Source organism: Pristis pectinata, chromosome 4, assembly GCF_009764475.1.
Source record: "Pristis pectinata isolate sPriPec2 chromosome 4, sPriPec2.1.pri, whole genome shotgun sequence".
Classification (NCBI taxonomy): Eukaryota; Metazoa; Chordata; class Chondrichthyes; order Rhinopristiformes; family Pristidae; genus Pristis; species Pristis pectinata.
The window spans coordinates 93,386,450-93,403,058 of NC_067408.1; the positions used below are offsets into that span (position 1 = coordinate 93,386,450).

A 16,609-nucleotide genomic window follows, 5' to 3' on the forward strand; every position below is an offset into this window, starting at 1 on the left:
TAAAGAGTATTTCATCAAGGTCCTGAATTGTACATGGTGGAAAAAGCAGGTGGTGAGGCAGTTATCCAAGATACCCAATTTTCCATGCTGTATGACTCTAACTCTATTCCACTGCTTATGTAGCCACAGAATCTGTGTTTAGTTGAGTTGAGCTTTTGGTCATGGGTAATCTACTGCAGGTTGTTGATGATGAGGGACTCTGAAACGGTAATACTATTGAATTTCAGGTGTAAGCAGTTAGATTTTCTCTTATTGGAGATGGTGAATGCCTGGCACTTTCATAGTATAAATATTACTTGCCACATATAAAGTCATGCCTGAATGTTGTCTAGGTCTTGGTGTATGCACATGTGAACTGTCTTATTTATTAATTAGTTAGAAATTCTGCATTGTATTTTCTTTTTTCTACCTCAATGTAATTATGTATGGCATAATCTGTCTGAATGGCACACAAAACAAAAGCTTTTCACTGTATCTTGGTGCATGTGACAATAATAAACCAATACCAATATTAAACCAATACCAAATGGGGTTGACCATTGTAAAAAAAAATATCCCCACAACTAGATCCTACTGATTTCAGGGTTTCAGACTTAAAAATAAATTCTAGGATAGTCCACAGATCTTCTGCTACATTATCCCAGTGTGCCAAATATTCTCTGCCATGTATTGACTGCAGAGGAATTTAGGATCCTCTGTTATTCCATGGTTCTGGTCTAATTGTTTCCCATCATGTAACCCTGCCTTAAGAATTGTCCTTTACTTTGAATTCCCTGCATGCAGCACTATGGAAGATCAGCTAGTAGTCACAGATAGGTAGTTCAACTCTTTCTTGTTGGAGATGATCATTGCCTGGCACTTTTGTGATGTGAATGTCATTTGCATTTGTTACCTTACCTGAATGTTATCCAGCTCTTGCTGCATGTGGGCATGGACTGCTTAATTATGAGGATTGGAACTTTAATGCTGATATAGTAACTGTAATAGATGGTGACTTCACTACATTAAAACAAAAATCAAGGGATTTCACAAAGGTAAAATCAAACTCAAATAAGTTGAGTAATAACCTTGTAAGTGGCAAACAGATTCCATAAATGAAAGAATACAGCTGTTATAGTCAATCCTCAATTATTCAGAGTATGGAGGGAAGCACCTCTGTGGAGAACTTAAAAACAAATATGATATGAAATATCATTTGTATTAAGTGTATTAAAAGGCATCAGACATCTTACATAATACTTATAGTTTATTTAAATACTAGATCTTGTTTAAGATATTTTACAGTGGCATCTTTTTCCAGCTTCTTAAGCATCCATGCTTCTATTCAATGGTCCAAACCACATGTTTCCATTTATAGGTCTGTGCAGATATAATTACAATCCAGTATGACTCTAAGATACAATACTGTGTAAATAAACTTTTATAAGGTGGAAATGTTACTCGCATTTTAATGTACCCATTCTGTACTCTCCTGTAATTAATGCACTATTATGTACTTTTCCTTATTTTCTGGAGGCTGGCTTTTTGAGCCTGGAAGTGCAAACCTTTTAAACTGGCGGAACACAACTTTGAAACATTGTACAGCTAACTTGTTCGCTGGTAAATCTGCCCTCAGTAAATCGAGAGTCCACTATATTTTTAAATAATTAACTCTATTGTTGGCATGTTATAGAGGCTGCTGTTGTCTGTAAATGTTAGAAGGTGAATGGATCTTTCATTTAAAATGTCTCTGCGAGTGTACCTTCTCTCATTTTCTACACTGGCAAAGGAAAAGACTACACATATTTGGAATTTCTGTGCTACTAATACGTAAAAGGATAAGACTGCATCTGTGAAACATAAATGATCACAGCACATTTCATCCATATTAGAGTTGAAGCAAGCATATGGATCTGGAATTGACTATGTATCTTCTATTTCCTTTTGCAGCTCCTCTTGGGGTTTGAAAGTGGAACGGTTGTATTGTGGGACGTGAGGTCAAAGAGGGCAGATTTTAGGTTTTATTATGATGAGGTGAGTAAAATTTTTATGTTGGGAAATCATGAAATCACTGTTTGTGTGTGATGACAATATATTTTGACTGTGTCTATCAATATCTTCTACAAAATTTTTATTTTATGGATGTGTGCAAAATTGAGGTTTTATGATACAGAACAATTGGTACAAACAATACAAGCGATTGTAAGTCTTTGTATAAAGTTGGCGTGCTGTTGATGGCCTGTACAGCATTATTTAAAGAGAGACTGAAATTTGTTAAATTTCCTAAAGCGAGCTTTAGCAAGTAATGAATAGGATGTTGTGTATAATGATTTGATTGCACCACTACATATATTCCCACAAAATTATAAATACTGTAACTGCTTCAGTGAAAATATCTCATGATTTTTAAAATGGTGAAAAACAGTAATATTTTCAGAATAGGTTTTCCATTTACATTGTAAGACTGCTTACTTTATTTGAACAATTTAGCAAAGATTTAACTTTTTAAAGATGTTTTTGATGACTAAGCAAATGCAAGGCAAATTGATAATGAGAGAGATTTCTTTAAGTCTGTCCTAGTTAAGAATCTATGAAAGTATGGCCAAAATGGCCAGGTGCTAATAATATTCGAACTTGTGAATCTCAAATTTCCAAGATTAATCATAGTAGGAGATCCAGATTTTGACAGTAGCTTTTGCAATAATTACTAATTTTATATAGTCTGTGCTTAATAACAATATATATATATATGGTGTACTTGCAATTAATTTGTAGCAGTAAGCACTAAGTTGAATTAGAAAATTCAAGCAGTAAATAATTATTCCAAGGATTTGTGTACCAATTAAAAATGAGTAGCTGGAAAACCTCTGCAGATCAGGAAGCACTGGTGGAGAGATAGAAGGGTTAACAACCAAGATCTTGCTGAATCCAGATGCTACTCAGATTCACTGCCCGTGGTCCCCACCCATCCATACCCATTCAGAACACAGAGCCAATTTCACTGATCCTCTGCAACTGACAAGTATCCCGCAAGGCAGAGCGGGTTTGTACTGCAAGTAGGCTTCATGTGGCACAAACTGAAGCCCCACCTATAGAACACCTTGACAGTGATTGACAACTTCTATGCTGTAAATTTTTTTAAAGTTTTGAAATGTGCTGTGCGAACAGTTAATGACTTTCTGTATCATTGGAAGCTTACAGCCCTCTCAAAGTTGCCTGATGGCTCTACCTATTGATGTCTGGCAGGAGAGTGCAGACCGCCTTGCCAATAATTGTAAAGATGAAAATGACACAATTTCTGTGCCTCACATCCTTACCAGGCAGGTGCTGAGGCCATCAAAAAAAAGTAACATGATATGGAGAGCCCTGCTATATTAGAGGAACAGCAAATTCATCTCCATCTTCCAGGGCAGAGACCAGCAGACAATGTACTGTATATGCAGAAATTCATCAGGTTTGCAGGCTTCCCAGTAGTGCAGGCTATCTTTTGACTGCATCCATGTTGTCTTGAACACTACACTATGAAATGTGGAAATGTGCTTCTGTTGCCAGGGTTTCGGTCCTTGAATGGATATACAGAACATAATTTAAGAACATAACAAATAGAAATAGGAGTATCCCTTGAGTTAGCTTCACTATTCAGTAAGGCCGTATCTAACTGTGTGCCTGATTCCCATATCTTCTGATTCCTTGAGCTCAGTCTTGAATATATTCAATGGCTGAAGTAAAGAATTCCAAGAATTTACAACTCTTTGTAAAGGCATTTTTCCTCATCTCAACACCAAGTGGCTGACCCTTTATCCCAAGGCTTTGGTCTCTAATTCTAGATTCAGCAGAGAAAGAAAATGGCATCTATCCCCATTAATTGCTCTCAAAATTTTGTATGTCCGAAAGAGATCCCCCTTCATTCTTTTAAACTCCAGTGGGCATAGGCCAATCTTTCTTAACTTGTACAGTCCAATTGTATTCAAAGATCTTAACAATTGTCATCAGACCTGCTTGGAGCTTGAAGATCACTTTCATTTTATGGCCATCCATTGTGCGTTCTTTCTTTCAGACACTATGCCAGACAAAAATGACTGAATAAGAGCTATCCAGGCTCCTGACTCCATACACAAGAAGAGAATGTTCCCTAAATGGGAGACATGCTGCCACCACAAAATAATCAACTAGAACTTCATTGTAGGAAAACAATGATTCTTAATTCCTGGACCACTCTCAAGGTGTAATGCAATATCCTCAAGAAAGGGTCTTATGGTTTATTATTGCGTGCTGTATTCTCCAGAATCTAGTGATCATGTGGGTTTGGCCCTTGTCAGAGAGCAACTGAATGCATTACCCTTTCAGTGAGAAGAATTCTGAATCAAAATGCTGTACTCAGGGAAAGAAGTAGCCATGCCTGCATGCAGAAAGACATGAGGAACATTCAGGCATGAACTTATAAATGTAAAAATGTCAGACAGTCATTACCAGAAGATAATGTATTGTATGATTTTATTATGGTAGTCACATTATTTGTTATTTGCTTATCAGAGAAGTTGCAGATAGAACTGAGCATGATATAGTTGTCAGTGAACATCTGGATTTCTGGAACGTGAAGGTGTATTTTAAATATTTCTTTACAGCATGGAAGGAAGTCATTTGGCCCATCAAGTTTATGCCAGCTCTCAGAGTAATGCCATTACCCCACATTACCCTGTAATTTATTCTTTCTCAATGTCCATCAAATCCGCCCTGATTCTCCTACCACCACCTTCATGGTGTAATTTACAATAATGAATTATCTTACACCTGGCTCCTCTTCAGGATGTGGGAGGAAACAGGAGCACCCAGGGAAAACCAACTTGACACAGGATGAAGCTAGGATTGTATGCAATGGTTCTGTGATGTCCTAAGGCTGAAATGATTGAACTCCAGCAACCTTAACTACCTTTTGTGCTAGGTATAACTACAGAGTTTTATCCATTGATTTCAATTGGTTTAATTTTAATGAGACTTATCAATGTCATTGTTAGTCAAATACTCCAAGAGTAGTTAATCTCACCGTAATTCTTGAATTCAGCATTTATTGTCTTGTTGATAGCATCTTTCATCATTACATTGTGGGAGGAATTAGCCAAGTTGGATTTGTCCTTGTTTTTTCTGGACAGAATGTACCTGGATAATTTTCCATATTTTTGGGCAAATATCTAGGTTATTGCTGTACTAGAGCAGCTTGGTTTTGTCCACTAGTTTTGGGGGGGGTAAGATCTTCATCACTATAGCTGGGGCATTGTCTGGTTCCATAACCTTTGCTAGTGCTCTTAGCTATTTTTTAATAGCACAAGGTGAAGTGAATTGTCTGAAACCTGTCTTCAATAGTCAGGACTTCTAGAAGAGGCCAAGATTAACCATCTACTTGGCAGTTCTGCCTAAGTGTGGTTGCAAACAGTTCAGTCTCATCTTTTACATATGCCTGGTTCTCCATTGTTGAGAATGACTATATCCTTGAAGCCTTTCCTACTTATTAGATGCTTAATTGACCACCACCATTAATGACTACTTGTAGAGTTTTGATCTGATCTGTTGGTTGCATATAAGCTTAGCTTTGCCTACTGCTTGTTGCTTCCACTGCAAAGAATGCATGTGATCTTGTGTTGTAGCTTACAGTTGTGAGCACATCATTTTACATATGCCCAATTTGCTTTTCTCTACTTGCTTAACAGGGATTGGTCCTTGTCTTAGTACAGTGAAAGTTGTGCCAAGCCACAAGTTTTGGACTGTGTTATAATATTATTCCGCTGCTGCTGAGGACCCACAGCACCTCACAGATGCCTAGTTTTGTACTGCTGGATTTGTTATGAATCCATCCACTTAGCATGATGATGTCCTCAGTGTGAATTCTCCATAAGGATCAATGTATCATGCTCACATGTAGATTATAGATTGACAAGGATTAGATCACATTAATTCCTTGTTTTTTTTTTCCTCCTCATCTGCAGACCAAGTCCAGCAGCCACATCCATTATGTGTCAATCAGTATTGGTGACAGCAAGACATTTTTGGTGCTATACACTGAAGTACTCCACCAAGAGTGTATTTGCTGCCTTTGCTTCTGTCACGAACCAGCAACAAAAGAAACACACTGAGCATGATTCAGTGTTAAAAACTATTTTATTAATTACTACTTATGATAATACGTAAAATAAAAGTAAAAATGTTAGTATGTTAGAATTCAAAAATGTTAAACCTCGAACGTTAACCCCAAAACTAAACTCTTCATGTGTGTGTGGGTGTGGCAAAGTCCAAAACTCCCAGTTCCGGAATGGTTCTTAAAGTTCAGTTCCGCAAGCCATAAGGTGAAACATGAGCAAGGGCTTCTTCAACAACCACCGTTGTCTGAAGATAAGACGTAGACGTAGAGAAACATAGAGAGAGTACATATGAAATCCAAATGTTCCACGATGGAACCCAAACGACACTTCAGTGTTTACTCGGTAGTGACTTCCTCACCCCGAAAAGCATCCGAATCGTGGTCGTCCACACACAAATACCTGTTTCCCTCTACAGATCAGCAACAAAGTGAACTCCACCAGATTACTTCCAACTTCCATACATGGATTTCTGTGGCAAACACAGTTATTGTTTCTCATCCATCGATAGAGAAAACAAGCAGGCTGGTGTCTCTCTCCCCTTCTTCTGACTTCTTCAACAACGTCATTACATCCTTTATCTTCTATTGACGTAAGCACGCTCCACACACACATACACACACACTCTCTATCTTAAAGGGACTTTCACTGAGTCCGTAACACTTCTCTCTGCTTCCAAATTATGTTCAATATTGAAGTACCGTTTGATCAGCTGTGGGTGGGGATTGGGTGGGGTGGGTTGGGGGGAAGCAGTTAGTTGGTAATTATGTGGGTTTCCTTTCCAGGATTTGATCTAATACCATGAGACTTCATGGGGTCCAATCAAAATTGAGGACTCCCAAGGCATCCCCTCCACCAACTATTGTACCACCAGCTCTTGTGAGTGATTTCTTCCAGTGGAACAGGACATAACCAGTGGTGATAGAGGAAGAATTTGAAATGTTAGCTGAATAGGATGGTACTATATGAAGCTGCAGTTTGACTAAACCGTGGGACAGCTTTTCCAATTTAGGCACGTCTCCAGATGTTAGTGCAGAGGACTTTGTAGAATCAACTGGGCTGGATGTGCCTTTGCTTTCTTCAGATCTGGTGCACTGATGATCATCTAGTCTTGTTATGCTTAAGTTAACAGTTTAAATGGCTTCTTGGCCATTTCAGAAGATGGACATATATAGACAAGATTAACTAACACAGCAGATTTCCTTTTGTAAATTACATTTGTGAACAATTTATTATTACCATCTAATAATTCCATGGTTGTCAATTGTGACAGTATCCTTCTTTGCCATGTTTAACGTGAGCAGACTTTTTCTAGCACTGTCTACTGTATTTACAAAGATGTGGCTTAAACTAAGGCAAGAATGGTTACTAATAGGGTCCAGTTAAAAGAAAATTCTGGAGAAAGGGGTATTCAGAAAATTGGAATGAGAGGAGTGTTTAAAATATTCCATTATAGCAATGGAAAACAACTTATTGTTAAATAGGAAGGTAACCGTCAAAGTAGAGAAGAGGTTTTTGCAAAATGACCATGCTACTTTCAAGTTTGATATGTTCTAATTCAAACAAATACAAAAATATTCTGATTCCAGGGAATTAAGTGGAAAAACTAGGCAGTATTATGGTGTATCTAGGAATTTCAATTAATATTTAATTTTGCTATAAAAAGAGTGGTAAAATCTCATTTCAGTGAGATTAAGGGGAAATTTTGCTGATAAATTGTAAAGAGTAACACAGGACAAACAATAATTGGGATGCAGATTAACCATTTTCCCATGAGACTTCCTGCATAAGTACAGAAATTCATGTTAAAATAGCACGCAAATTTACCTGACAAATTTGGGATTAACATTAAAAAAAAGCAAAGTATCGATGGAAAGTTTTTAAAAAAGTTATATAGTACAGGCTAAGAGACAGAAAAGAAAATGGTAACAGTATAAAGAGTAATACTAAAGTATTTTATGCAGCCTATAAACAGAAGAATGGTAAAATATCTACTTTGTTACTTTGTAAATAGCAGTATAACCAAGCAGAGGTGATTTTTTTTTCTTCTTGTGCCCTCATTCAGTGGGTTTTCTGCGCAATGTTATGTCAAATAGAAGCTGTTTTCACATGTTAGTCACTCTTCAGGAACGGTTGTTCAGGAATGATCGCTTTTCTGGCCAGGATAGTAGAACAATAGAAAAACCTTTCCATTTATGATCAGGCCTTTTACCGGGCATGCAATTTCTCTCTTTTAAAGAAAGGCATAGCAAAAATCTTTGAATATCTTGCTATAATCTTTGTAATTCCCATGATTTATCAGAGACCCCTCTGTGGTTACTTGTTTATCCAACCTCAGACTTATGGATAGGTACATAAAGGTGTACTCAGCTGTAATAATATTTTGGATGTTTACCTTTTAACACCTTAAAATAAGTATATGAGTGTGATGGATACCCCTGTTGGGTGATGGGTGACCAGTGTGCAATGTGTATAAATGTGGAGAAGTTTCATCTATTCACGAATTTTGCATCAACAAACATTGTGAAGAGACTCTTTCCCATTTGCTATTGTCAGAATGATCAAACAAATTAGACTCTGTTACCATTTGATAAAAAGAGACCATATGAGTATGCCTTTTGGTTGCGTGACTACTCATCAACTTCAGCAAAAAATGCAGTGAATTCAAGAAACATCCGCACATGGGCTGGTAGCATGTCAACCCTTTTATATTACAAAAAAATCATCTCAGATTTTGTTATACAGTAGGAAGTATTTGACTGTGGGGGTGGTGGGGGAGTGGTGGTGGTGTTCCTGCTTTCCCTAGACAATGCTTTTCTCTTTTATCAACGTCTTCTGTGCTGCAAAAGCCTAGTGGACCTGCTGAACGCTGATCACTGCCTCATCAGCTGTGTTTGCTGGTAACCTGGACACTGTCAGTATTGTCATATTGTTATCAAGTGAGTCCTTTAGAGAGGAAATGGGAAAGATCTTAAGAAAGCAGTTAGGAGTGCGAAAGGGGACATGAAATGGCCCTGGTCAATGGAATTAGGGAGATTTTCAAAACCTTTTATAAATATATTAGAAGCAAAAGGGTAGTTAGGGAAAGAATAGGTCGCCTTGCAGATCTAAAGGGAAGTCTTTTTGTGTGGAGCCAGGGGAAGTGATTGGAGATTGCAGATGCTGTAATCTGGAGCAAAAAATGAGCTGCTGGAGGAACTCAGTGGGTCAGGCAGAATCTATAGAAGGAAATGGACAGTCGAGATGAAGGGTCTTGATGAAATCTATCCTAGGGTGTTCTGAGAAGAAAGGGAAGAGATTGCAGGGGATCTGGAGATTTTTGCATCATCTTTAACCACGAGTGAGATACCAGAAGACTGGAGGGTAGCTAATATTATTCCCATATTCATGAAGGTAGGGATAAGTCAGGAACCACAGGCCAGTGAGTCTTGTGTCAGTAGTAGGGAAACTATTGGAAAAAATTCTTAGGGATAGGATATATGATCACTTGGAAAGGCAGGGACTGATTAAGGAGAGTCAGCATGGTTTTGTGCATGGGAAATTCTGACTTACCTGTACCACAGGGATCAGTACTGGGACCTTTGTTGTCTGTCATATATACTTTTATTACTCTTTTTCTATTGTCTTTGGATATTGGGGTGACTCCTGAATATCTAAATGTGTAAATAGAATAAATTGATACTCTAGATCAATAAATATTACAAGGAACTATCTCTAATAATTAGTTTGAGATGTTGGAGTTTTAAAGTTCAACCAAGGAAAAATCCATTTTGCCACCAAACTTTTAGCCAACCACAGACCATCATTCAAATCTTCGGTCAAATCACAAAAATTCTTGCCTCAAAGCAGAATTATTTCATACTGCATAATTAGTCATTTATGTTGGCTATATTTGGTGAATGATTAATCTTTTGGAACCATGCACAGATATTTACAAAGTGGTATCATTTCAGTCAAAGGACTGATGTACTGTCCTTACCTATCTTTCCTACACACCTCTAATTTGCTGTATCTTGAAAACCTCTCTCAAAGGTTGCTCACCTTTTAACTGTAGCCAGATTCCTGACTGGCCAATAGATCTTCCTGAGATGAAAGTTTATTTATAACCAATATGGTGATTCAAAGGGATTAATATGCTATAGCAGTGGGGTGTATTGGAAAACATCCTAATTTGCAACCTCCAACATCTCAAACTAATTATTAGAGAGAGTTCCTTGTAATATTTATTTATCTAGAGCGTGGAAGGGGAAAAAGACAGGAAAACAAGTGTGCTCTAAGATATGCAATACTGGATGTGGTTGGAGACACAGCATGAAGATTCAAATAAGTGGATAAAGCATGTCCCCTTTATTGTTCGGCTATTAGGTATACAGCGAGAAGGGTACTTGAAGAAGCCAGGATTTAGCTCATGTTGAGTGGGGGTCTCTGTACAGTGAGTGAGGAAAGTCTTGTGAAAAGGCTGCAGATTTTCAAGGCTGGATGCTTGGGGGAATACCTAGTTTGATTGATCAGATGAACTGTATGGATAAAATTACTTCCATTTTTCACCCCTAGGTTGTGAAACTAATGACGGGATATTGTTTCAACTATGTAGAATATATTTTTTAAATTTATTGAGTTCTAATGAAATGTTTTTGTTACATGGGTGTTGAATAAAATTTAGAAGGTATGGGTAGATAATATTTTTTTTATCTATGTTTGTTGAACATAAGGTGCAAAAGTACATAGATCTGCAACAATTATTATGTTGTTTTAAAGATACCAGTGAATCATCGTATATTATCCAAAAGTATATAATGTACTCACCATAACTTCGTTTTTAGGCTATCCATTCTATCAGCTGGCATCACGAAGGGAAGCAATTCATGTGTAGCCATTCAGATGGTAGCTTAACTCTTTGGAACTTGAAAAACCCAAGCAAACCTTTTCAGATAATAGTACCACATGGTAAGCACTTGTGAAAACCAGTAGGTAAGTGCAGGTATATGTTGTGTTAATTTGCATAATGCCATTTAAAAAAATATACAAAATGATGTATAACACAGAAGAATTTGTTGTTTCCCATATTTTTGATTAAATGAATGCCTTCCAATAGCACATAAGATTGATCAGTCTGGCCTAATGGAGCAAACAGGGAGTAAGATAACTTATGCCAGAAAAGCTAAACTGAAGGCACATCCAGTATCTCATTTATTAGGTATCAAGCCACGAAGAGGATTTTAATTGTTAGCTTCTTCATGATTCACAGCAGCACATGGTTCTTAAAGGGAGGGGAGTGACCAGGATGGGAAGTGATGAAAAAGAGGAAGTGACTTAGAGAGGATGGGAGTGAAATAATCTTGAAAGAAAAGGTATCAGAGAAAGGGTAAGCAGTGTCTGTCAACAGTCTTCAGCTCTGCAATGTCATTCTTGGCTCCATATCCAAGTAAGTATCTTTTAACTTGCCTTTTTAGTATCAGTCTTCAGCCATCACTTTAAGGGTTGGTGATTAGGCCATGTGTAGACCATGTTTTCCTGAATGTATTTGGCCCAGTGCTGGTTCAGGGGATTTTGAAAAGGGGATTTCAAATAGGTGTTGGGCTCTGAATTTGCTTATGCAGAGGTGAGAACCCACTTTCCATTGACACCAAGATGGTCAGGAAAAATAAGGAGGCATATTGTCAGCTATAGGCAGCTGGGATCAAGCGAATCCCTTGAGTATAAGGGATGTAGGAATACACTTAAGAAAGAGATTGGGGGGGTCAAAAGGGGACATGAGCTATTCTTGGCAGAGAAGGTAAATTCAAGAGATTCTGTACGTATATTAAGAGCAAAAGAGTAACTAGGGAGAGAATAGGTCCCCTTAAGAATCAGTGTGGTTGACTGTGCGTGGAGCCACTGAAGATGGGCGAGGTCTCAAATGAATACTTCTCATATTTACCATGAGGAAGGTCATGGAAGCTTGGGAATTTGGGAAAGAGAGCAGTGATGACCTGAAACATATCGACCTTATGAAAAAGGAGGTACTGGTAGTATTGAGGCACATATACAGTAGGTGGATAAATCACTAGGGCTTGACCCTATGATATTGTGGGAAGCAAGGGAGGAAATTGCAGGTGCCTGGCGGAAACTTCAGTAACTTCCTTAGCCGCAGGTGAGGTACTAGAAGACTGGAGAGTGGCTAATGATATGCCTTTGGGTATAATAATAAACCAATTTACAATTTACTTTATTTAAGAAGGGGTGCAAGGACAAACCAGAGATCTACAGGCCAGTGAGCCCAACATCACTGGTGGGAAAGTTACTGGATGGGATTCTGAGAAACAGGATCTATCTGCATTTGGAAAGGCAAAGAATGAATAGGGATAATTTGCACGTCTCATGAATCTGACTGAGGTTTTTGGAAGAGGTGACCAAGAGGATTGACAAGGGCGGGGCAGTAGATGTTGTCCACCTGGATGTTAAGCCTTCTGACGAGGTGTTGCAAGGTAGACTGGTCCAGAAGGTTAGATCATATGGGATCCAGGCAGAGCTAGCCATCGGATGCAAAATTGGCTTGGTGGAAGGAGACAGAAGGTGGCAGGGAATTGGATACCTGAAACCATTCATGTGCTGTAGGATTGGTCCTGGTTCACTGTTGTTTGTCATGTATATTAACGATTTGGATGAGAATGTAGGTGGCAGGATTGGTCATTTGGTGGACAGTGAAGAAGGTTATCTAAGGTTTCAACAGGGATGATCAACAGAGATAGTGAGCAAAGGAATGGCAGATGGAATTTCACTCTGACAAGTGCTATGTGATGTGCTTTGGGAAGTTAAACAAGGCAGGACATACACAGTGAATGACAGGAACCTGGAGAGTGTTGTTGAACACAGAGACCTAGGGGTACAGGTACATATGTATCCGAAAGTGACAACACAGGTAGACAAGGTGATGAAGAAGGTGAATGGCAGGCTTGCTTTCATTGGGTAGGGAATTGAGTACAAGAGTTGGGACATCATATTACATTGGTACAAGGTGTTGATAAGATCACACCTGGAATATTGTGTGCACTTCTGGTCTTAGGAAAGATGTGATTAAGCTAGAGAGAGTGCAGAAAAGATTCACGAGTGTTGCTAGAACTGGAGGGGAGTTGTAAGGAGAGACTGGATAGGCTGGGACTCTTTTCCCTGGAACAAAGAAGGCTGATGGGTGACCATTATAGAAGTTTATAAAAATCACAAGGAGCATTGATAAGATAGATGGTCACAGTCTTTTTCCTAGGGTAGGGAGTCTAAAACTAGAGGGCATAGGTTTAAGGAGTGAGAGAAAAGATATAATGGGGACCTGAGAGACAAACGTTTTACACAGACGATGGTGGGTATATGCAACAAGTGGCCAGAGGAAGTTGTAGAAGTGGGTACAATTACAATGTTTAGAAGACGTTTGGACAGGCATGTGGATAGGAAAGATTCAAAAGGATATAGGCCAAATGCAGCCTAGTTCAGGAAGACATCTTGGCCAGCATGGACAAGTTGGGCTGAAGGTCCTGTTTCTGTGCCATATGACTCAATGACTGTCTCTTTATCTGCCTCACTAACTATAATGGACACTTAATTGCCCCCACCCTTCCCTGAATATTGCATAACTATAGGGAGAGACAAAATAAAAAGAATAAATTTTGGGTTAATATATATGGAAACAGAGTAATTACTCTTTACCCCTAATCCTAGAATTAGTTGCTAATTTTAAAAATTTAGAGTTTGGCAACTTGGATATTTTTTTCAAACTGTGTGTTTAAAAATTTGGATGCTGGGACAACTGAATATTCAAGAATGAGAATTTAGTTAGGTAAGGGCATCCAGGAGATAAAGCAGCAGTAAGAAACTGAAGTTCAGGTCCAGGTTAGGGTTCATTGTTAGGTTGCATGACGCATAAATGCTTTGCTTCCTGTGATGGACTTTTATGACCTGCAAAATTGTGTGAATTATACTGCTTTAACTAGGTCTTTAACTGTCCTGATGTATTTAGCCCTTGGGTACACAAGGATTGCACTTTGGATACAGATGTAATATCAATTGCACCCTGTAGGTTCAAGACTGCACTAGTCTCCAGCAAAATTAGGATGACATCATGTGAAACTTAAGAGACAGTGTGGAATTATAGCTGTTTACAAAATGAAATAAAGGTCATCAGGCTCAAAATATTTTTTTACTAGAATTATAGCTGTTTACAAAATGAAATAAAGGTCATCAGGCTCAAAATATTTTTTTACTAGAACATTGCAAAAGTAGTCCCATTGCTTCAATTGCATCCCATTGAAAATAATGGAATTTTGCACCATTTGATGAAGTTTGATAGGAAGGACTAATTGGCTTATTCAGAAGGAGCAAATTGCACTTGATTCCCATTTAGAAATGGGAAAATTGATCCATTCTTCTTTATGGAATTTAGTTACTATAAATTTGTGCCAGTCTCCTGCTTGGGATTTTGCAAAGGGGATTTCAAGTAGAAGTTGGGCCCTGAGTTTGCATGTACAGAGGCAAGAACCCACTTTTCATGATGTAATCTATGGACAGCTGTTTCTCTGCCTCATCAATTATGTTGGACGCTCATTTTCTGACCATCAAATTCACACCATTTGTTGTTTCCAAAAGTGCCTACCAATGTTCTTTACCTGATAATGACAGTAAGCATTTAAGTTTATTTTATTGATCTTAACAAGTCTTTTGATTCAGTTGCGAAAACCCTTGCAGCTACTGATTCGAGTATGCTTAAAAAAAATCCGTGTAAATGTTTTCATTTCTGTCCTGTAACATCAACTATTTTCTGAATGCAAGCAAGATGGATTAAGAGAATATTTACAATGCAGTTTGAAGTTTCTATGTTCTTGGGAGTGGCTAAATGAATAGCTACCAATCGCTTATAAATAAAATCCTTATTACATTCATGAATTCATTAATTGACAGAATTATAGTAGCAGCGACAGGTGAATCACTTGAATGAAACTATACCAAAAGAAAGTGAGAGACTGTTGTGGGAACATAAATGTGGTAGAGGAATGAAGAAGCTTGGGATTAGAAATCAAGAAATGCAGGATGAAATAAATAAATGGATTGAAACAATAATTAAAGATAAACTTGTGTGGTCTGCAAAACTGAAATTAGTAATCCAGATCTAGATTTTTCTCTTGTTCATCCATTGTAACATGCATGATGTTATGGAAGTTGAAAAATATTGATATATCACATGCAGTTATAAAAATGTAGATACATCACAGACTTAAAAAGTTGGTTATTATAAGCTAGTAACAGAATAAGGTAATTTCTTCTTCCTAGACAATCCCTTGTAATGCTTTCACTCCAGCTCTGTGGGTTCTGAGATGACTAAAGAGGCCAATGTGGGAACTGCAGATGGGGTAGGAGGTGCTGGGTGGGGGGGGGGGGGAGAGGGGGGAGAAGGGGGTGGGGGAGGGGGGATAGTTTGTGAGATGATGTGCACTTTCTACTATTTATTCTGGGTTTCTGTACATTTCCTAAACATGCTCTCAAAGTTCTTAGTGCCACCCCAAATGTTCCTTCTTTGTATTAAGTGGCTGAGGCCAAAAATTCCCTGGAGTCAGTGGGAAATTTGTATTTTTTCCCAAGAACATCCTCAAATCTTCCCAACATCAGCCTGGTAACATCTTTGTGTGTCTCTGGAGTTTGATGCCAGGCATGCAAACAACATGGCCTGCCCACTGGAGTCAATTGCATTTAATTTGGGCCTGAATACCATGGATGTTGGCCTGGCATGAGAGGACTGTCCTCGCAGCTAAAAAAAAATTAGACCTGTTTCTCTGGAGCTTAGAAGAATAGGGGGTAATCATTGAAACATAAGATCATAAGGGGTCATGACAGGTCAAATGCCGAGATGTTTCCACTAGTGGGAGAATATTGAGTAAGGGTAATATTACTTAATATTCAGTAATATTAAGTAATATTAACAAGAATATTAAGTAATATTAAAAAATAATCAATTACAAAATAAGGAGGTGGACATTTAAACTGACATGCATAGAAATTTCTTCTTGCAGAGGTGGTGAATCTCTGGAATTCTCTACCCCACAGGGTTGTGGAGGCTAAAGAGCTGATGCAGGAGGGTGGGCTTTAGGTACTTGGATCACTTCTGGGGTAGATGGGACCTGTACAAGAAGGACGGGTTAGACATAAACTGGAAGGGGACCAATATCATTGCAGGGAGGTTTGTGCATGCTACTCAGGAGGTTTTAAACTAATTTGGCAGGGAGGTGGGAAGCAGATTGCTGGTGCAGCAGGTGGAAAGAAAATTGAAGCGGATAAATCAGGCAAGTCCAGTGGATGGAGCAGAAACAGGCAGATTAGAGAGCATTGGAGGGCTGGCAGGCTCAACTACATTTACTTTGATGCAAGTCATCTCGCAGGTAAGTCAGACGAGCTTAGAGTGTGGGTCAGCTTTTGGAATCATGATATTATTGCAGTCGCAGATAGATAGTTTAGAGAAGGGCTGGACTGGCAGCTTA

General features: G+C 38.4%; 1 protein-coding gene across 10 annotated transcripts in view; it reads left to right on the forward strand.

The window, feature by feature from the left end:
- The window catches only part of stxbp5l (syntaxin binding protein 5L), a 275,353-nt gene that overhangs the window by 133,215 nt on the left and 125,529 nt on the right, over nt 1-16,609 (forward strand). For all 10 annotated transcript variants that reach the window (XM_052013888.1, XM_052013891.1, XM_052013892.1 and 7 more), the window contains 2 exons: nt 1,930-2,013; nt 10,934-11,057. In XM_052013888.1, the coding sequence (XP_051869848.1) occupies nt 1,930-2,013; nt 10,934-11,057 (208 nt within the window). The remainder of the gene's footprint in view (nt 1-1,929; nt 2,014-10,933; nt 11,058-16,609) is intronic.